The sequence below is a fragment of the Sciurus vulgaris genome (genome assembly GCF_902686455.1).
Source record: "Sciurus vulgaris genome assembly, chromosome: 6".
Classification (NCBI taxonomy): Eukaryota; Metazoa; Chordata; class Mammalia; order Rodentia; family Sciuridae; genus Sciurus; species Sciurus vulgaris.
This window is the reverse complement of record NC_136466.1, coordinates 32,465,643-32,487,795: the sequence shown is the minus strand read 5'-3', so window position 1 is coordinate 32,487,795 and position 22,153 is coordinate 32,465,643. Positions and strand designations below refer to the sequence as shown.

The following is a 22,153-nucleotide window of genomic DNA, read 5'->3' as shown; positions in this document are numbered from 1 at the left end:
AAGAAAGCAGCTGCTGTCCACCTGAGGCCTGGAGGGGAGGGAACGTGTGGGACAAGTACTAGATCATACTCTCCGCTGAACTCCCGTCTTCAGCACATGCCTCACGTTTGTAGAACTCAACCATAAACCCATTACTAACAGTCCATAATGATCAGTTCTGGGCACAGAGCAGGATGGGAGGGAGGAACGTGTATCTGAGGGGCAAAGAGGATCCAGTGTGATAGATTATATCACTTCTACCACTGAGTGTTCTCCTTGTGCCAGATACTCCTAAATGTTCTGTTCATTTATTCCTTGCAACGCTTCCCTTCAGTAGACTCCATTGGCAGCCCCCATTTTATAGATGAGCAACATGAGATCCTGTGAGTGTAAGTGGCTTGTCCAAGGTCACACAGCCAGTAAGAGTTTAATGAAGGAATTCATTAACAAAGATGTGGGCAGGGTGTAGGGTACCTGACAGGTGTGTGGACCTGAGCATCGGCTGCCAGGCTCAGCCCTTGTGTAGTCGCTGTGCCCTGTGGTCACCTGGGTAGGCTGGGAAATGCCATGGCAGGATAGCTCCTGGTCTGTGAGTCCTAACCCTGTCACCCCTTTGTCTTTGGAGGTGGTGTCTTAACCCCCTCGGTTGTTACCTGTGTTCAAGAAGTTTTCCCTCCCAGAATTCCTGACTGGGTTCTGGGGACTGACAGCCACCCTACTCCCTGCTTCAACCACTGCAGTCATTGTTGGCTCTCTGAGGGCACCAAGGGTCACCTGTCTGAATCCTTCTGCTGAGAAATGAGCATAGGTCAAGGTAGGGGTTCTAAGAGGTGCTTGGTGCAGGGAGTGAGCCTGTTCTTCTTGGTGGCATCTGGGGCCACCCTACCTGTGGACAGCCAGAGGCTGGGAATATGGGAGGGTTGCTGCCTGCTTGTCCTGGGGGATTCTCGTGCATACAGGAGCTTTGCCCTACTACTGCCATTTGGGCAGAGTGGCCAAGCCATTCATGGTCACCTTGGAGTGGACTCTGCCCCTGTAGACTTCTTCTGATAACCCTCCCTTCTCAGTATGGTTAGAATATGTTCTCAGTATGGACACTGTCTACAAAATTTTTCTTCTGGCATCTCTACTTGCAACACCTATTGGAACATGGTTGGCTTTTAAATTATCAATGTATACAAACAATTTAAATAATGAAGTAGAATAATGAAAATCCTTTTTGAACTCCACACCATCCCCAAACCATCTTCCCTCTCTAGAAGCAACTCCAATGCAGCCACAGTTTGTAGGTGGCTTGTATCTTTCCACACACATTCCCACCATTCACACATTCATGAATGTACAGATATATACGTAAAAAGGTTTTCCTCTCATTATGAGGAATTAGAAATTTTGTGACTTTTTTCATTCAGTTGTGACATAGATGGCTGTCAGCACAAATAAATCTACCTCATTATTTTCAGTGATTGTGGTGGTTCTCCTTATTTTAGCAAGTACAAACTTGCTAAAATGAATTTTGTTCTTTTGTTTCCCTGTTGATGGACATTTAGGTTGCTTCTGGGTTTTGCATTACAGGAATTGTGTATGCATTGGATACTTCTTTGGGTGGGTTCCTAGGAGTCGAATTGCCACTAGGGTTAATGGTGGGTTAATTGCTTAGCAATTGCCCTTCAAAAGAAGTGTGCCTGTAGTATTCACCTTCACCAACACTGGGTATCATCACTTACAGTTTTGCCAATTGCTGCTTAAATGAGATTTCCAAACAGATGTGTCTCACTCTGTAGTGGCCCCATGTGGACCATGCTTGGTTTTGAGACCAGAAGTGGCTGGTTCTTACTTCTGAAGTCACTGGGTCTTCTCACCTCCAGTTCAGCCCTCCTTAGGCCAGGATTAGGGCAGGTGTGTGAGGGATGCTAGTCCAGTCTCTCCCTCTCTCTACTCAGGACGTTGGAGCTGCCCTGAACAGGGAGCTCCTATTTCATGGTTACATTGTAATCTCTGTACTCCCACTTGTTAGATACTTAGTTTCTACCCCTACCATCCTTACAATGCTTTTCAAAAATTTTTTAAAAAATATTTTTGAGTCAAGGTCTTGCTTTGTTGCCCAGGCTGACCTCTCACTTCTAGGCTCATGAAGTCCTCCTGCCTCAGTCTCCCAAGTAGCTGGGACTATAGGTGTGTGCCTTCAGGCCTGGCATATTTAGATGTTCATTGCTCATTTACTCATTGAATATAATTCTTAATACCTATCTTGTGCCAGACCTTGGGATCACTTACTTCTAGCTTTTTCTACAGTTTGGGTAAATTTATGCATGATGGACTTTGAGATACTTTGCATTCAAAGGTGTGTTTTGGGGGTTAGTGTGGGGAGGTGGGTGCACGGTGAGCAGAAGAACTGTCACTGACATGCAGCTGACGAGTCAGGGAGGATGTGTCCCCCCAAGATGGAGGTTATGTAAGTGTGTTATGCTGGATGATATACTATCCCTCCCCTCTTGTGCTTCCAGTATGGCTGGATTTACATTCCTTAGTTGGAGTAGAGCTTGCATAATTTGTTCAAGGTCAGCCAGGGAAGGGTTGGGTAGGCAGGCTGGCAGGCTGTGGAGGGGAACCAGGGACTAGTGTTTCTGGTGTGATTTGCTGGTCCTTCTCAAAGTTATCAGTGACTGCCCTGTCCATCCCTCTGTTTCCTGCTCATCATGGGCCTGAAGCTCTCAGGTCTGTCCAGGGGACTGTGGTCCTGTCTTCCCCAGGCTGCCTTCTGTTTCTGTCTGTGCAGGGCTGGCTGTGCGGCCCACGTCAAGACTGCCCTGATTCCTGCTTGGCCTCTAGAGGCTGGGCTTCTGGAGGCATGTGGGGCAGATGCTGCAAAGACAGCTGTGCATGCAGAGATAGCTATGCATGCAGAGAGAGCAGTGCATTAGCAAACTGCACAGACAGCAACTGGGAGTAGGTCTGGGTGGGAAAGGTGGGGAGGGGCCAGGGCCAAGGTTCAACCTCAAAGTCAGCAGACTTGTAGGGTTAAATGAGAGAGCTGGATGCTCCCTTCTCCTCCCTCCAGGCCTGGCCTGAAGAAACAATACAGATCATTATTTCTATCATAAAACTGTCTTTGAAGTGGGTTCTGAGAATTGTATAAAAATGAGTGTTTTCTTCATAGTTGTAAGAAAACTGAGCTCAGGGAGAGGCAAGGCTGTCCATCTCAGGCCTTTCCTTAATCCTGTCAAATAAATGAAGCAAAGGAGGGTGAGTGGGTGCACAAAAAGGCAGAAGGGAAGCTACAGCTTCATAGCAATGGGGCCGATGGGGATAGCGAAGGGGCAAGCCATCTTTTTGTTCTCAGATCCAGGAGTGGGTTTGCTGGGGAGCATGCCAGAGCATGGGGCACCCCTCCCTGAGCATGGAGCACATCTGCCTGAGGGCACAGAATGGGGGTGGTTATGCTCCATTTTTTATGTTTAAGCAGATGGGGAAGGGATGTGGCACACTCGTGAGAAAGCTGGCATCCAGAATGGTTGACATGGAGTGTTGGCACTTAAGGTTGTTTTAGTTAACTGGCAACTTCACTTACATGCGGCTGGTTTTAAATAAAGGAAGGGTTGTGGGACTTTAAGGAAGGGACCCCACAGCTCTGGGAAAGCTGGCTTTATTTGAGCTCTTAAGGGCCCCTCTTCCAATCTCTGCCATCCCGACCCCTTATCCTTGGCTGGTAATCTCCTTAGAAACCTCAGGCTTGTAGGCTGATGTTTGCTGTGGGTGGAGTGGTTTTTTTTTTTTTTTTTTTTTTTGACAGGTGGCATTGCCTGTTGGGTTTTGGGGATTAAGTGATGAGAGAGGGCATTTGGGGAGCATTAAGGGATGAGAGTTCTGCTTCTTTCCCTGAGGGAGAGACCAGTCCAGTGTCAAAGGTAACTGTGTTTGGGAGGCAGGTCCTGGAGGGTCTTTCCTGTGGGGCCGGGGAAGAGTAGGCGGAGGACCCTGACTGTTGAGGTGCTTGGGGCGATTAGATGACCTAAAGGTACTACCACTAGACATTCCTCTTCTTCCCCAGGCCCATCCACAGAGGGATAACACCAGATAGAGGTGCCCTGTCCACTGGCTTGTTAACCCTGGCAGGGATGGAGAATGTTCTGGGTCCTTTGCCAAGATGTCTGAAAGTCTTCTTGGGGCTATATTACTTTAGCTTTCAATCTAGGGTTGTTTTTTTTTAATTTTTTTTTTTTTTGGTGGGGGGTGCTGGGGATTGAACCCAGGGCCTTGTGCTTACAAGGCAAGCACTCTACTGACTGAGCTATCTCCCCAGCCCCTCTAGGGCTGTTTTGTGTTGGCTTCTCCTAGGAGGGGTCAGGCTTATCTGTGCTAAGGCCCTCTGCCATTAGGCAGGTGGTATGTTCTTGAGGACTTGGTAGGTAGTTCCTTGTGGGACCCTGGGGTTGTTATCCCTGCAAAGTTAGTTTGGGAGGAAAGAACAAGTGGAAGGAGGGGATTCCCAGGCTGAAAGAGCCAGTGGGGGCAGCCTGAACTGGATCTCCTCCCATCTTCTCTGTGCTCTGACCCTGATGTGGGCTGACCTGCCCAGGGTAGCCTGTTCATGTGCAAGAAATAACAACAGCAGACACAAAAATAGGACAGAGTAAACAGCTCACTGCTCTTCTCTGCTTTGACACATAAGTGAGTTGGGACAAAATTAGCAAAGCATCTGAAAAAAAGTAAAATAGGGCCTGGACCATAATTTCGTGATTTAACATTGTGGAGGTTTAGAGACACTTTTTTTTTTTTTTTGCAGTGTACCCAGTGTTTCAGTGGGCTCTTGGCAGTGTCTCTGAAGTGAAGGCTTTGGTCAGGAATGCAGCTTCTGGTGGTGCTATTGTTCCCCTGGGGTCATTTGAACCTCTCCTCAGGGGGCTTCTGCTCCCCAGGAACATGCCATGAATGTGTTTATTTGAGTAGTTACATAGATATTAAATGTGATTTCAGATGGGGCATATGCAGATTCAGTTTGATAAGTTAGGTATAATGCATTTTAAAAATGAAAGTAACTGTCATCTGGTTAATTGAGACTAATATTCTGTAATGATTCTGGGGATGGAGAAGGTGTGGGAGATGGTGCTTCTTACTCATGACCCCTTTTCTTCCTGGACAGGGCACACAGTATGCATTGTCTTGGATTAGAATTTTAGTTCTGTGTACATAGCTTGTCAAAGCAAAGCCTTCCAGGGATGTAGTATTGTCTTTCAGGCAAAGAGTGAGTTATTCTTTTTCCTTGAACATCAGTGTCTTTGATAAATATTTCTTGACTGACTTCGTGATATATAACAACCCAAATAGTACTATCTTTTTATTTAATTGGTGCTGGGGATCAACCCTGGGGCCTCATACATGCTGAGCAGGTGCTCTGCCATTGAACTCCATTCCCAGTCCCCCAAGTTGTACTTGGATAGTTGGTTTTAAAATAAAGTCTTGCTGGAGTGCAATGAAGTTTTGTTTAAATTAAAACGGTTTTTTTTTTTTTTTTTTGTATTGTGGTTGGATTTCTTTTCATGTGAGAGATTGCCTAACTAGTTAGATCTTATTTTATTCTCTATGAGGAATATGACACTCTAAAAGTGGAGTCCCCTAAGGGCTGGGAATATAGCTTAGTGGTAGAGCACTTGCCTCGCATGCTTAAGGCCCTGGGTTCAATCCCCAGTACTGGAGAAAAAAAAAAAGTTTTGTGTAGAGTTGGGCCCATTCTGGCACATAGTAGGTACTCAATAATATTTATTGGTTGAATAAAATCAGAACCATGTAGAAATGTCACCATAAAAAACTCTGATTTTTACCCACTGCATTTAATGTCCTAGCAACCAACATTTTGTAAGATGATATGGTTTATTGGCAAGAGTCCTGCAATCCAGTAAAAGACCTAACTCATGGGAATGTATCTTTGATAGATAATTCATTCAGCAAAAATTTACTGACTCCCACTATGTTCTGGGCCTGTGCGCCATCCTGGGGATACCCAGAAGAAGAGACTGATCCCCTGTCAACCAAGGTCTACTGAATATCTCAACTGTGGCCCCAAAGTGAAAGACAAGACAACACATGCTTCCTCTCCCACACTTGGGAGTATATGATGCCTGGAACTCTTAGTGGTGCATAATTTTTATTGGTTGTTAATTGTCTAATAATTTTTATCGATGGTAAACTAATTTCCATAATTACCAATGTATTTATTCTGGTGGTTCTTTTATTGTAGCAGAAGATGGCTGTGCCTCCCACATATGCTGATCTTGGCAAATCTGCCAGGGATGTCTTCACCAAGGGCTATGGTGAGTGCTGCTAGGAGGGAGGGGCCTCTTAGCTATGAACCTAGCTGGCATGTTTGCAGTTTTGCCCTTAATGGTGTGGGAGACCTGGGTTGGTCAACTCTTTAGAACTTCTATGTCTGGGAAAAGAAATCAGCTTCCTGTGGTTAGTGAAGCAGCTTTGGTCACGCATTCAGTAGGGGCAGCTTTTGGATTGCTGCTAACAAGTGGATATTCTCATTTTCTCTTGCAAGCAAGGAGCAGCCCTGGATGCTGCTGCAGTGGAGCGCGGCTTCTAAATATAGCCTGTGGTGCCCACAAGGCCCTGATGACTGTCTCTGCCAGCTGCAGGCACCTTCCTCTCAGGCCTCACTGGGAGCCCAGGTGGACTATTCTTCTATCTGCTGCTATTCCATGACTGCTGAGCTCCATGGAGGCCACCAGCAGCAGGGGCTGGGACCCTCAGCCTTCAGGGTCTGTCTCAGTGTTCTTCCTTTTAGAAAGGATTTCCAAACAGCTGTGAGTGAGATGCTGTCCTCGGCTTAGTTACTTAATCTGTTCATGGTTTTCTTCTTTCTTTAGGCTTTGGCTTAATAAAACTCGATTTGAAAACAAAATCTGAGAATGGATTGGTAAGTTATCCAACTCACATGGAACATGGGTATTTGTTGTTGATCAGCAGATAACTGTCCTGTCCCAGCTGCAGAACTAAAACTCCTTTTTGGATTGTGGCAGTTTGAAGTTGTCATTCATTGCATCTGTATGAAGGGTGGTCCAGGGAACCATGTCCAAGGCCCCCAGTTTAGCAGCTGTTGATGCTCACGGGAAAATGGTGGTTTCACTTGAAACCTCCCTCCCTGCCTGCCTCCCTCCCTTCTTTTCTTCCTTCCTTCTTATGCTGGGGATCCAACCTAGGGCCTCAAGTGTGCTAGGTGAGCATTCTGTCATGAGCTATACTCCCAGACCCTTCCTTGTGTTTCTTATTTTAATATCAACCTGTGTTTAATGCCATATAATTCTTTTAGAAGCAGTCTTAGAAGTCCCTTTTAGATTGTGCCTGTAGTCATTATTGGAAGGGAGATTTGGATTGAGTTGCTGCCTTGTCAGCTCAACCCAGTGCTTCTTCTCTGAATAAGGCAGGAGGCAGAAAGGGAGGGAGATCTTTCTGGCCAGACTTAAAGAGTTAGAGGGGAGGAAGGAATCTGTCTCATGACAAAGCATTCCCTATGTGATTCCTTGAAGCAGCACACTCTTTTACCCCTTTCTGCATTTTAAAGATCTAATTGACTCGTGGAATGAGCTGTCTCTTGCCCACACTCCTGGTCTCAACCATTACACGATGGCCCAAGTAGTACCAAGGACGCAGTGGGCTGCAGGCTATGACTCTCCCTCTCTTTTGAAGGAATTTACGAGCTCAGGCTCAGCCAACACAGAGACCACCAAAGTGACAGGCAGCCTGGAAACCAAGTACAGGTGGACTGAATACGGCCTGACGTTTACAGAGAAGTGGAACACGGACAACACACTAGGCACTGAGATCACCGTGGAAGATCAGGTAACAGCGCCTGTGAAGGGACGTGGGTTTCATTCATTCACACCTGCCGGCCTGTCCTGTGACTAAACCTGGTGGCACATTTCTTTTTTGTTCAGCTTGCACGTGGACTGAAGCTGACCTTCGATTCATCCTTCTCACCTAACACTGGGTAAGACTCTCATCTCTTCCCTGCGAGGGCTTTCTGTGGTGTAGTGGGCCCTGGAAGCCTTTTGTGCTGAAGGGTTTTGGGAATGGGGTTGACATTACCTAAAAGGCAGCCTCTGAGACCTAGAGATACAAATTCTCTGGTTTTGATTTGGTTCCATCCACATCCGTTCATTAATGAGCTGTGCCATAGTGAGCACTCTTTAATTTAGGAACAGTGTTTACCCAAACCCAGGTCTTGGTGTGCCTGTACTTGACCTTGTACTCATCTGGGGATCTGAGGGTGTCCAGGTCAGGCTGCTACCCTCCTCCCCACCACAAGGAGCTTCCTTTTTAATGGAGTGTGCAGACTCGTGTTTAGCAGTGTTTTCTAATAAGATTCTGTACTGTCCTATACTTTTGGCTGCAGGCTGCAGAAGTCTGGTCTAGTAATGATGTTTCATTTTGCTGGTGATGTGACCAGTGCCCCTGGGCAGCAGGTGACATTTGGAAGAAGGGGCTAACTGGTCACTGTTGCCAGCCCATTTGTCAGGTGCCAGGGAACCTTCTCCCACTGAGAACTTGTGGGCTTGACCACAAGGTGGCTCCTGAGGCTGCACTTTCCATGCTTGTGGACTCTCTGGCCACAAGCAGAATAGGTTTGTTGGTTCTTATGTGTCAGGAGGCAAGTGAGCTTGTTAGTCCGCCTTAGCTTCTGGGTGTCTGAATGGCTAAAAGGAACTGTTCTCTTCTGGAATATACTCCTGTTCTTCCCACTTAGAATGGTGGGTCTTCTCAACTGGGGGAAGGTTGTTTTTTACACTGATGATGGGATCAAAGGCATGTACTGAATTTTAGTTTTTAAGTTTAACGTTTGTGACAAAATACATAAAATTCAGCTTCTCCATCATCTAAGTTCACTGGCATTGTGAATTTCATTTTTCACCATTCCATGTTATCTTTTTTTTCTTTCCAACAAGTGTTTATTAGAAAGAGCATCTCCTAACTCCAGAGGCTGTACTAGGTATGGGGTGACCACAGGCAACTAGGCTGGCTTTCCATGGTACTAGGGATTGATCCTAGGGGTGCTCTACCACTGAGCTATATTTTCAGCTTTTAAAATTTTGTTTTTTTTTTTAATTAATTAATTAAAATTTGTTTTCCTCCTTCTCCCCCCCCCCCCCCCCCCCCCCCGCCACCTCCTTTTTTCCTCCTCCTCCTTTTCTCTTTTTTTTTTTTTTTTGGTACCAGGGATTGAACCCAGGGGTGCTTAACAACTGAGCCACATCACCAGCCTTTTTTATTTTTTATTTTGAGACAGGGCCTTGCTAAGTTGCTGACTCTCTAGCTTTGAACTTGTGATCTTCCTGCCTCAGCCTCCCAAATTGCTGGGATTACAGATGTGTGCCTCCACGCCTGGCTAAAATTTTATTTGAATTGCCTAGGCTAGCCTCAAAATTTGTGATTGTCCTGCCTCAGCTTCCTGAGTTGCTGGGATTACAGGCGTGTGTCACCATGCCCCACTGATAAGGCTTTTTATAACTTGTTTTTGGATGATTGGCCAGAAGCTGGATAACTCTGGTCTCCTCTCTGCCACAGTTTCTCCTGCAGGAGCATTGCTGGTCTGCTTACCCCAGGCACCATGCCATCATAATAGGGAGCAGTTATCCATAGAGATCCTCTGGTAGGGTGAGGGGCTGGAAGACAAGATCACATGCCTGAATTTGCTGCCTGGACTTCTTTTGCTGCTCTGAGATGGCACACTTGGGTTTTTCTGTGACGTTTGGGGAAGTTTATAGAGAAGTCTCTGTGACCTGCTGCCACACACACACACACACACACACACACACACACACACACGTATATAAACATACACGTGTGTATGGCAGCAGGTCTTAGAGACTCTCTGCAGACCTTCCCAAAGGGAGTTTTATAAACACACACACACTCACACATATTCACTTACTATATTGAGTGATTGACTTAGACCATCTAGGTTTGAGTAAGTATACTCAATGATGTTTGCTAAATAATGGAATTGCTCAATGATGCATTTCTCTGAATGTGTCCCTGTCATTAAGCAAGCATGACTGTAATGATCAGAAGCAGCAAATTAATGTTACCACTATATTGTTAATGGTTGTCCCACTGAGGTCTTCTTTCTGGTCCATGATTCACGATCCTATATTACATTCAGTGTTTTGTCTTCTGTAGTCTGGGACATATTCTTCATCTTTCTTTGTCTCTCGATATTTTTGAAAAGTGACCAATTATTTTATAGAATGTCCTTCAGTTTGGATTGACCTCATGTTTCCTCATGATTAAATTTTAGGCATGATGGTGCAGGCCTGTAATCTCAGTGACTCAGGAGGCTGAGGTAGGAGGATTGCAAGTTCAGTCAGTCTTAGTAATTTAGAAAGACCCTCAGCAATTTAGTCTCAAAATAAAAAGGGCCTTTGGGTTCAATTACTGGTACCAAAAAAAAAAAAAGAATTATTCATGTTACACATTTTTGGCAACCATAGAAGTGATATTGTGTTGTGCCCTGAGTACATGCTCTCAGGAAGAATATGTCAGTGTGCCTCATTATTGGTGATAATGACTCTGATCACAGTTAGTGTTTGCTAGGTCTCTTTACTGTAAAGCTATTGTTCTTTCTCTTTGTAATTAGTAGGTATCTTAGGAGAAGATATTTTAAGACTGCAAACATTCTGTTTCTTGTCCTGCTTTGGCACAGATAAAAGCACCCTTTGGTGATTTTCTTGCCTGTGACACTTGTGTTTGGGAAATGGTGATTTTTCTATTCCTGTTGTTCCTTCACTTATAATTTGGAATCTATTATAAGGAAGAGCTGTCCCTTGTCCCTCACTTATTTAATTGGTTATTTATACTAGTAATTTATATTAGTATGATTTGTGGATATTTATATCATGGGGTATAACCCATCATATCATTTATTTTGTTGCTCACATTGTCTTAGATGTGGCCATTGGGAGCTCCTTCAAGTTGACATCTTGTGTGCTTTTGACAGCTCCTCTCAATTTTTTGAACTCATCTTTATTTCTGGTTTTAGAAGATGTAATGGGTTCGTCTTGTACTTGCTCTTACCTGCTATTAGCTATTTCTCCAAGGAGACCTGGTTTCTTATATTGGAGAATGGAGTTTAGAAGATGCGGTTGTAGAAACTGTGTGTACCTTTTCCTTCTGGGTATTTGAGGAAAGTTTTGATGACTCTTGACAGAGATTGGAAATGAACATTGGCTTCCAAAACCACTGAGGATTGCTGCCTGGAAAGCAGCTGACTCCTGAAGATACTGTAGACCACATCTGGACAGCGCTGCAGATCTCCTTAGGGACCAGCGCTCATCCTGAGTGTCTGCTACAGATAAAGACTGCTTGCTAACCACAAATCAGAGTCAAGCTTCTCTTGGTGCCTGTCAGATTAGCACCACTGCTTAAATAGCTTACAAAAAAAAAAAACACAAAAAATCCAGTGATATTCGAGAAAGGAAAAGCTCCACAGTTGTAGTGCGCTGTGCTAGAAAGAACAGGAACCTTGGGTGAAGCCTGAGCCACTGCCCCCGTCCTGCTCCTTCTTTGGGGAGCTTGGACCACTGACCAGGATCTCATGAGATACTGGGTGCCATGGAAACCAGTGTGGGTGGTACACATACTGGTCAGAAGCTTTGCCATGGGCATTACACTTTGTGGTTGACAACAGTTTTTATCTGATAATTGTAAGATGCCCTATTTCTACATTTCATGGCCTCTTGCTCTTTTAAATATCAGCCTCTTGACAGCTATTTTGGCATCAGTCACCCTGCCCAGCTTGGTGCCCAAATCCAAGTCTCCCTCCTGCAAAGAACAGGCAGACCAGCATAGGTAGATTTGGAATTTGTCTCATTGAAAGGTAGTTTGTTTGTTATTTGTTTTTAAAACCTACAGAAGCAACTTGAACAAAATTGAGGTCTCAAAATTTCATTGTCACTTTTTTTTTTTTTTTTTTTTTTTGGTCTCTTTCCAGTGCTGGGATTGAACCCAGGGCCTTGTGCATGCTAGGCAGGCACTCTGCCATTGAGCTACATCCCCAGCCCTGTCTCGTTGTCTCTTGGGAAGGCTGTTGGTTTTATTTTTAACTGTGATATCTGAAATTCTGTTCTCATTGAGACCATGGATGGTTTCAACTTTTTTTTTTTTTAATTATGGAAAATCTCAAGTATACAAAATTACAGAGAAAAGTATACTAAGCTCTAATCATTTTCTCATTATCCATCTTTAATAATTGCCAACCCATGTCCAGTCATTTTTTTTATTTAGTCATAAATTACTCCTCCACCCACATATTACTTAAGTAAATAACAGCACATAATTTCATATGTAAATATTATAGCAGGTATCTTTAAATGGTAAGTTTCTTTTTTAAAGAGGTATAACCGTAGTATCATTATTAATTGAAAAAAGTTAATCATAATTCCTTTATATTGTCAATACTGGGTATTGAACCCCCAGGTGCTTTACTACTGTGCTATGCTCTCTAGTTCTTTTTTATATTTTGTGGTGCCTGGAATTGAAACCAGGGCCTCTCACATGCTAGGCAAGCACTCTACCACTGTGTTAGCCCAATCCTTTATGAGACAGGGTCTTGCTAAATTGCCGAGGTTGGTCTCAACAACTTGTGATCCTCCTGCCTCAGCCTCCTGAGTTGCTAGTATTACAGGTGTTTGCCACCACACTAGACTATATTGTCAAATCTTTAGTTTGTTCAAATTTATGTGATTATTTCATGACTTTTTAAAAAAAAAAAAACAGAATAAAAAAACTGTCCATGTAAAATTGGGAAAATTTATTTAGATGGCTTCTTAGTCTCTTAATTTTCAGATTTTATTACAAGGAAATTGTTTGTTCTGTAGAGTTTATAGAGTTACATATAGACTGGATTTTACGGTTTGTATTTCTGTAGTATCATTTAGCACATTAATTCCCCTACCCCCATTTTTTTTTTTTTTTTTCTGTGAATTAGTAAGTCTAGAGTTTTATCACGTTTAGATTCTGTTATGAGGTGCAGGGGCTAAAAATAGAGGTAGTTGTGTATGCTTCTGCTGGTGGTGGGACGCACACATAAGCTCTCCATTTGTCTGATGTCAGCACTGTTAATAAGCCTAATTTTATAATTTCTCCTTCATTTGTTGCTGGAGTATTATAATAAAGAGAAAATTTTCATCAACTATTTGGTGATCTTGAGGCATAATTAGTACAGGAGAGGAATTGATTCCTTTTTTTATTTTCAGAGTAGCAAGTTGGTTCCTTAGCATACAGAGATGCTGATTTTTTTTGTGTCATTATGAATTCATAGATTAAACATTTGATATGTTTTAATCCACTGCCAATATTATTATTTTTTGAAAAACGTTTTCATTAGTGCATATTATTTTTACCAAAGCTCTTCCTTCAAAACCTCTTCGTGTGAGCTCTTCAGTCCTTTTGCTCCAACCCCAGGGATGTTTGATAGCTTTGGGAGCTAGTACAGGATCACCTTGTACATTTTCTGCCCAGACCTATAATTGGACATTTCTCAAGGAGCAGTGGTTCCTCTGAGGAGGGAATGGTTTTTAAAGCCCACAGTCTGAGTGCTGGGGGTGAAGCTTTCATCTTAGTATGAATGAAGAAAGCTAGAGTGGGCCAGGGCTGTGTCTTCCTTGGGGGCTCTGAGCAGATCTGATTCCTTCCGTGGTCTCTGCCAAAAATGCAGGTGGCTGCAGGATGGGTGCATTTTATAGCTGAATGCCAGAAACAACCAGATGAACAGAGTTCAGATTCTTTTTTTTTTTAAATAAGTATTCATATATTCATATTTTATTTTTAAATTTAGTATCGAACAGGTATCCTCACATTAACATTCACATGCTATAATATTAAACTTATAAAATTATACTATGATCTTGTTCTTCATTTGCTTTTGGTAAAAGACTTGCTGACAGTATATTTGCAGGTGACATGACCCTTCTTTGGGGTTTCTGGTTCTGAGGCATGAACTGGTCACAGACTCAAATGTGGCACCATTAGCCTGGACCTGGGGTCAGGTGCAACCAACCAGGACTTCTGGCCCCCATGACTGCCCGGCCCTAGCCTCCACATCACCAGCCAATTCTTTGAATAATATACACAGTAAAGTCTCACAAATATGTCATTGAAAGCCTTCTTACCTTTATATTCACTTAGAGGGATGTAGTATTGTTTTTATATTTACTGGGTTATCAACAAAGAAGATGACCATCTCCTTAAAACTGCTGTTTAGGTAGCTGCCTTCATGACAGATATATCTTTTCCACAGGTTTGGAAGACAGCAAAGATTCATCTGTTTCATAATCACATGGTAGCGCTCTGCCTAACAAATGCCTGTGTAGGCTGCTCCATTAAGCCAAGGAGAGGGTCGAAAAGGAAGGTTACTAGGCGCTTATTTTTCAGGTTCCTTTCCTGTGCTCTCACTTTGTTACTGTGCCTCTGCAGACTGGATTCCAGTTGACAAGAGGCTGTATCCTGCCCACTCTGACCCAGTAACTGCTTACCAAAGACCTGAGGCCCTGACTTGATCTCCACCCCCTCTTCCCCATTTAAACTAGGATTAAAAAAAGAAATTTGCATTTCTTGGCATGATGATTCCAAGGTGAGTTAGCTTCTGATTTTAATATAATTTCTTTTCCTTCAGGAAAAAAAATGCTAAAATCAAGACAGGGTACAAGCGGGAACACATCAACCTGGGCTGCGATGTGGACTTTGACATTGCTGGGCCTTCAATCCGGGGTGCTCTGGTGCTGGGTTATGAGGGCTGGCTGGCTGGTTACCAGATGAATTTTGAGACTGCAAAGTCCCGAGTGACCCAGAGCAACTTTGCAGTTGGCTACAAGACTGACGAATTCCAGCTTCACACTAATGTGTAAGTGTGCACGTTGCAGGGTTTGAGTGTATATCATGGGGTGGTGGTGGTGGTGGTGGTGGTGGTGGTGTGATTTTCATTTCATTTTTTTTTTTTCCTAAGTGCAAATATTTTTTGGGGGGGTGGTGGGTACTGGGGTTTGAACCCAGGGATGCTTAACCACTGAACCACATCCCCAGCCCTTTTTATATTTTATTTAGAGACAGGGCCTTATTAAGTTGCTTAGACCCTTGCTAAGTTGCTAAGGCTGACTCTGAACTCACAATCCTCCTGCCTCAGCCTCCCCAGATACTGGGATTATAGGCATGCACCACTGCACCTGGCCTAAGTGCAATTTAAAAAAAAAAAAAATTTTTTTTTTTAGTTGTAGATGGACACAATAGCTTTATTTTTATTTATTTATTTTTATGTGGTGCTGAGGGTTGAACCCAGTGCTTTGCACATGCTAGGCAAGTGCTCTATCACTGAGCTACAACCCTAGCCCACTAAGTGCGATTTTTAATCACTATAATGTGTGTTTGTTAGCATCAGATGAACCAACTGGCCTCTTGGCATTTTTCTGTTTCCCACCTACCTATTTCCTCAAGTCTCTTAGCTTCTGTTCTATGAACAGCAAACACTGCCACTGGTACCCAGGATGACTGATTGGTTATAACAAGGCATGGTGTCAGTCCAGGGGGTGTCCCTTTCCTGCAGTGTTCTGGATCCTGGAGGTCCTTTCAGTTCAAGTTAACAAAATGGGGGGACAGAGTGAAGCTCTCTTGCTTGGATAATGCCTGAGGATCAGCTTTCATGCTTAGTGGAATGGAGACAGATTAGATTATTTCAGTGAAGTGCAAAGGTCTTCTCTGCACTGTGAGGATTTTCTTTCTTTTTTTTTTTTTGTATTAGAGATTGAACCCAACCCAGAGGTGTTTTACCACTGAGCTACAAACCTATCCTTTTTTATTTTATTTTGAGACAGGGTCTTGCTAAGTTACCCAGACTGGTCTTGAACTTGTGATCCTTCTGCCTCAGCCTCCCCAGTAGCTGAGTAGGAGGCATGCAAAGCACCATGCCCAGAATGGTAGGGCATTTAAGTTTATTAATTAATGGACAGTGTGAGGAAGGGAAGAAAGGATTAAGCTTAGTGTTTAGAGAGCTTATCATAATCAGACTTGAGAGTTGGAATAGAGTGATGATTTAGGTTAAAGGGAACAACAATTTCAATCATAAAAATCTTGTTTTAGTTACTTCCAATGAGGAATGAACCGTGGTAAGTATAGCTCTACCAAGTTTCCTTCCACTAGAGGTCACTACAGAAGTGACTTCTTAAACTTAAGACCAATAAGTGGCATTAATGTGTAAATTACTATTTGTATTCTTGAGAACTTTTATCATTAGTTTAAAATTTGAAAAATTCAGTCTTGTTTTTTTGTACCAAGGATTGAACCCAAGTGCACATAACCATTGAGCCACATCCCCAGCCCCTTTTGTGTTTTAGTTTGAGACAGGGTCTTGGTCAGTTGCTCAGGGCCTCACTGAGTTGCTGAGGCTGGCTTTGAACTTGGAAGCCTCCTGCCTCAGCCTCCTAAGTCGCTGGGATTACAGGTGTGCTCCACTATGCCCAGCTAAGAATTTGAGTCTTCCGAAACAAAAAAGTCAGAGGAAAAACAAATAGAGGCAGTTCAGGGATGGCCATGGAAGTGGGGAGGCGTGATGCAGAAGTGCAGCACCAGAGAGTTTGGAAGATGGAATTATTTTGTGTCCTGATTGTTGTGATAGCTACACAAATCTGTATGTGTTGAAAGTCATAGAAATGCACATCAACGTAAGATTCATTTCTTTTTTTCTTCTTTTTCTTTTTTTTTTTTTTTTTTTAAGTGTGCCACTGGGGATTGAACCCTGGGTTATTCTACCACTGAGCTACATCCCCACCCCTTTTAAAAATTTTGGGATAGGGTCTCACTAAGTTGCTAAGGGTGGCCTTGAACTTGTGATTCTTCTTCTTCAGCCTCCCAGGGAGTAGCTGGGATTGGAGGTGTGCATCACCATACTAGGCTGATTTAATTTTTAATTAAAAAACATAACATACAAGTAGTCATAGGAAAAATATTAAGGCATAGAAGTTTATTTATTTTTAAATTTTTATTTATTTATTTATTTTTTGTGGTGCTGGGGATTTAACCCAGGGCTCTACTGGTAAAAGTGTTTTTAAATTCAGAATTCTGACTGGAATGGTGTTTCCTCAGTTTGGAACTGGGAGTGGGTACTAGTTCTAGGAGGAATGACGGCTATTCAGTGTTTCCCTCATACCTGAGCTTCAGTCATTTCAATAAGGAAGAAGTGGACACAGTTTATTTTTGTTACTGGCATGGAGGCAGCTGACCCAGCTTCTCAGGGCTGCCCTGTGTTGCTGGAACCCAGATGTGGAACACATATTCTTTGTGCTTCCTGCTGGTAAATGTGAACAGGGAGTTCCCTCTGCTTATGGTTTTAAAAGCTAAATGTAGGAAAGCAATGTTATGCTTTCCAGAATATTCTGGAAACTATGATATTTTTTAAAAACACACATTTAAGCCCAAGAAAATTTCCCTATTTGAATATCATGGTAAAGCCATCAGAAAATCTGTTACTTTCAACAGGCTACCATTTTGTAGCATGCTTGGGCTTCTGAATAAAATATAAAAGGGCTTGGGATGTGGCTCAGTGGTTAAGCACCCCTGTGTTCAATTCCTAGGACCTTCCACCCCCCCAAAAAAAATTACAGCATTAAATATTTTCCTAAACCTTGATTAAAGGAGTCTGAGCCCCTGTTCATGAATCAAACAGTACAGAAGTGCTTATGAAAAGCAGTGGGTCCAGCCTGCCTGGTCCACCTGCCAGACTGAGAGAGAAGGAAAAGTGGACCCTCAGCTCTTCATGTACTTTTTATGGATGGCAATGACCACATTACCATATACATGTTGTTCTGCAAGTTCTCTTGGTGGGGCAGACTTCCCAGTTGAAGAATTTGAGCAGAGTCTCAAAAGAGGAAATGGAAGATCTGAATGAATGGGGGTGTGAGGAGGAATTTCCAGTGATGGAGTCGGTACAGTATGTTTGAAAGAGGAGGGAGTTTGACCAGTTGGGGTTTCATTTAGAGTATTTTTGTGAGATAGAAACATTTTATAACATAGCAAGAAACTCCCTTTCAAATCCCATAGGACCTTGGATGTTGCAGTACTGGTAAACAGTGGACGCCTGAATTGGGGGTTAAGCTCTTTTGTTACTGCTGCTTCTACAAGGGGCTGGATGGGTTCTAGTGCACCTCCAGCCATGGCTGTGGCTTTGTGCTAAGGGCTATAGCCTACCTTCCAAGGAACATGTGTTCTTTTTTCATTTGCTTTCCCTCACCCCCACCTTTTGTTTTTGTTTTCATTTTTATAGTGTATTTTCACAAGATAATAATTATGGACGAGTAATATATTTAAACTTCAAGTATTTTGCACAAAGAGCTTACAGATCACATTTAATAACAAGATACCTTGTTTAATAAAATGTTGTTGAGAACTACAATCTAATTTTCAAATCTGAAGAACAGAAGTATTAAAATAAACCAATTTATGGCACAAGACACCATAAACTTACCTATGCAAACAGCAGGTAGGATTTTGTGCTAGAAGCAAAATGGAGGGAAATTTAAATTAATGCCCAAATTCAGGGAATATATGTGTATCTGGTTAACTTATGGTTAATTTTATAAGGAACAGGGGCCCTTAAGAATCAGATAATTTTTTTTTAATAAAAATAAAGACATCGCAAAGATTAGTAGTATATTTTGTTTTCTTTGATAATTTGGAATTTTCTTTGATAATTTGGAATTCTGGTGGTCATTCATCAAATTTGTGAATAATATCTGATAATTTCTTAAACTACTAATCTATATCAGCCTTAAGATGCTGACTCATTTGAATTTTCTTATAATATAATATTGAATTCTGCAGGATCACTATTAAAACAATTTGTTGTGGGATGTGAATTTATACACCTAAAAGTTAGATAGATTTTGAAATTTTTTTTTTTTTTTTTGCTGGGGTGGGGAGGGTGGGGGGGGTCGGATGTAGCTCAGATGTAGAGAGCTTGCCTAGCATGTGCAAGTACCTGAGTTCAATTCCTCCAAACCCCCAAACAAACAAACAATTCATAAAATTACAAGACAACATACTGGGAAAAAAGCTTTGTTTAAATTTTTTTTATTTTTTTATTTTTGGTTCTTTGATGCTAAAATTTATTTAACACATGAAGTTTGAAACTTAAAATCCTAAATATGATAAAAAGTCAAGATAGTTAACTATCATTGATATGTCTGTAACCATAATTAAAAACTGTACACTGAAGAACCAGGCTGTTTAAGAGTGATGGTCTGATGCTATCAAGCAAACTGCCATCTATGATTCATAATCCTTTTACTTTTATTTTTTTTAATATTTTAAGTTGTAGATGGACATAATACCTTTACTTTATTTACTTATTTATTTTTATATGATGCTGAGGATCGAACCCAGTGCCTCACACGTGCTAGGCAAGCGCTCTACCACTGAGCCACAATCCCTGTCCCATCCTTTTACATTTTTTTAACTCAAAGACAAATATGTAAGATCCAGTAAGTTTTAATTTTCTCAAAGTTCTCAGAATGATCAGGATCATCCTCCAGGTAAAAAAAACACAGGTGGGCAATCTTTTTTCCACAAATGACCCCCTGTTTGTATTGTGAGGTGGCAATCAATTACTGTATAAACATCTGGGTTGGCAGTGCCCTCTGCTCACAAACATTCCCTCTTCACATAAAGAGCATGAACAAAGAAGAGACAAAGAGAGTCCACCTTTCATTGTTTCAATGACTCTTGTTTTTTTCATAGTATGTTAGGTGCTCAATTTCAGTTTTAAAACAACAAAAGCAACAACAAAATACCTATATTTAGTCTGAAAAGTAATTGTATGTTCCCCACAGCAGATATCAACAACTTCCAACACAGTCTCTAGGAATAATTTGAAGTCCTGAACCATGTTTGAGAAAAACATTTCCAGCAGTCCGTGCAGGATTTAATCCTATTCCATCTTTGGTGATAGTTGCTCTGTTGCTGCAGGAACTTTAAATTCTGCTGCAGCAAATTTTAAGACTGCCGTGAAAGGGATATGCTCAGAAACTCTGAGAACTTTGTACAGTAGCTGTGGGTCTGATGTCAGTATGATCTTAAAGGAAACCCTTGACATGGTGGAACAGGTCTGGATAGACACCAGATGCCACTTAGCCATGTAGCCCCACTCCTTCTGCAGTGAGGAAGTGTTTCTTCCCATTCCATTTTTATGATAGAATCATTTATAAAAGTAATAACATGAGCAACAGGAAAAAATAACTCAATCCCATTGTCCTTGTTGTTGCTTCTATTTTAAAGAACATTTGGAAGCAAACTTCATAGTTCTTTATGGCTCTAGTAGTTGACTGGGCTGCCTTTGGGTGTTCCCAGCATGGTTGAAATTGTTCTTACCTTCTGAGCCTTCCTGACTCTTCTTGTATGTTTCCCATTCTTATTAGGCTTCTTATAACTTAGTATCTGTTTCATGAAATTTGGCAAACTTCTGATCTTCTCCATACCAGTGATGGGTTCTGTGCATTTCTAGGATCCCTGCTCTCTGGCTGATGTGGGGCAGCCCTGTGTGGGCTCCAGTCCATTCCCTGGGTAGCTTGGCATATGTGCTGTACTTATTTGCAGGAACGATGGGACAGAGTTTGGTGGCTCCATTTATCAGAAGGTGAACAAGAAATTGGAGACTGCTGTCAATCTTGCCTGGACAGCAGGAAATAGTAACACTCGCTTTGGAATAGCAGCAAAGTATCAAATTGACCCTGATGCCTGCTTCTCGGTAGGTACCTGTGGAATTACACAAGTCCCAGGATTGCTGGAGTTCTTTACTTAGAGATTTTCTCACTGTGAAAAGAGTTCCACATGAGTACAATGATAATAGCAGAATTCTTTTTTTTTTTTTTTTTTTGAGGTTTACTATGGGTGTTAGGCATTGTGTGGAATCTTTTACCTGTGGATTATTGCATTTAATTCCAGTTAAGATAAATACTGTCTTGACTTTGCTTTTTAAAAGTCATCTCAGTTTTTACAAATGAGGAACTAGAAGCTTAGGGAAGCTGATTAAGTTGCCCAAAGGCACCCAGCAGGTAAGTGCTGGATTTGACCAGACAGCCTTGCTATGAGCTTCTTCCTTTAATCAGTCCTTCTTCCATAATACAAACTGTAAAGAGGGGCACCCTGAAACCTAGGGCTTTAAGTGTTTATTTTTGCCTTCATTTTTCATTCTTCTTTTCATTTCTTGCAGTGCACATTAGAAATCAGAGGTCAGTTGGTGTCTTATCTTGCAGACAAAAGCTTTGCTCATGAGTCCTTGAATTGCTGTACAGTGTTTGCAGTAAATTCCGTTGGGCTCATTTCTGTGGTCACAGGGCATTGTAGGCTCTACCCTTTTTGGGGTAGAATGAGGAAGTCTCATGTTCCAGAATGATTTCTGTTGGTCTGTGTAATGTACAGACAGCCCATTTTAAGTCTTCTGAACTGGGAACTGAATTTGGCTATCTTAACATTAGGCACATTAAAAACAAGGGAGAAAGGGCCTCATTGTTTGGAAGCTATGAACAAAAAGAAAGAGTTATAAGGGACATTGCCTGCCAAGAGCCTTCATTCTCTCTGCTTTGTTCTTATGAGGAATGCCAGAGTTATTAACAATTCAAGCAGGAAAACACATTACCTACATTTGAGATATTTCATATTGAATTTAATGAATCCCATAAATGAGGTGGTTATGATAAAGATGATTTAATTCTGAAGCCCTGAAATGGTTGAATAAAAATCTCTAATTATTCATTTTGAAGGTGAATGTATGAAGGACTAGTGTTTTCACTTGCTCTTATATTTTCCCTATCTAGGCCAAAGTGAACAACTCCAGTCTGATTGGTTTAGGATACACTCAGACCCTAAAGCCAGGTACGTGTTGCTTGTGGGTGGAGTCAGTTCTCAGTGTTAAGAAAATTGTAATGCTGGCTTGTTGATTTATGCTGTAGCTTATAAAATACCCATATAGGACATTATAAAAAAGTGTGTATAAAGTTTTATAATTAAATCTTTAAAAAGGAACTTCAGAGTCATAAAGCATTAGGAGAATTTGAAAAATAATAACAAGAGGAAAAAAGACTGAGACTAACATTTATTACAGTTTTGGTTACTTTCTTCCATCCTTTTTTCCAAT

At 42.0% G+C, this 22,153-nt stretch overlaps 1 protein-coding gene and 1 pseudogene across 3 annotated transcripts in view; one reads left to right on the top strand and one right to left on the bottom strand.

Annotated features, from left to right (window-relative positions):
• Nucleotides 1-22,153, top strand: part of VDAC1 (voltage dependent anion channel 1) — a 28,535-nt gene that overhangs the window by 4,796 nt on the left and 1,586 nt on the right. For both annotated transcript variants that reach the window (XM_079144265.1, XM_079144266.1), the window contains exons 2-8: nucleotides 6,218-6,290; nucleotides 6,849-6,898; nucleotides 7,669-7,821; nucleotides 7,917-7,969; nucleotides 14,651-14,878; nucleotides 20,614-20,764; nucleotides 21,834-21,891. In XM_079144265.1, the coding sequence (XP_079000391.1) occupies nucleotides 6,224-6,290; nucleotides 6,849-6,898; nucleotides 7,669-7,821; nucleotides 7,917-7,969; nucleotides 14,651-14,878; nucleotides 20,614-20,764; nucleotides 21,834-21,891 (760 nt within the window). In that variant the 5' untranslated portion in view covers nucleotides 6,218-6,223. The remainder of the gene's footprint in view (nucleotides 1-6,217; nucleotides 6,291-6,848; nucleotides 6,899-7,668; nucleotides 7,822-7,916; nucleotides 7,970-14,650; nucleotides 14,879-20,613; nucleotides 20,765-21,833; nucleotides 21,892-22,153) is intronic.
• LOC306663742 (ubiquitin-fold modifier 1-like) lies at nucleotides 18,929-20,607 on the bottom strand (annotated as a pseudogene). The gene has a single exon. The product of its transcript is annotated as a ubiquitin-fold modifier 1-like (transcript).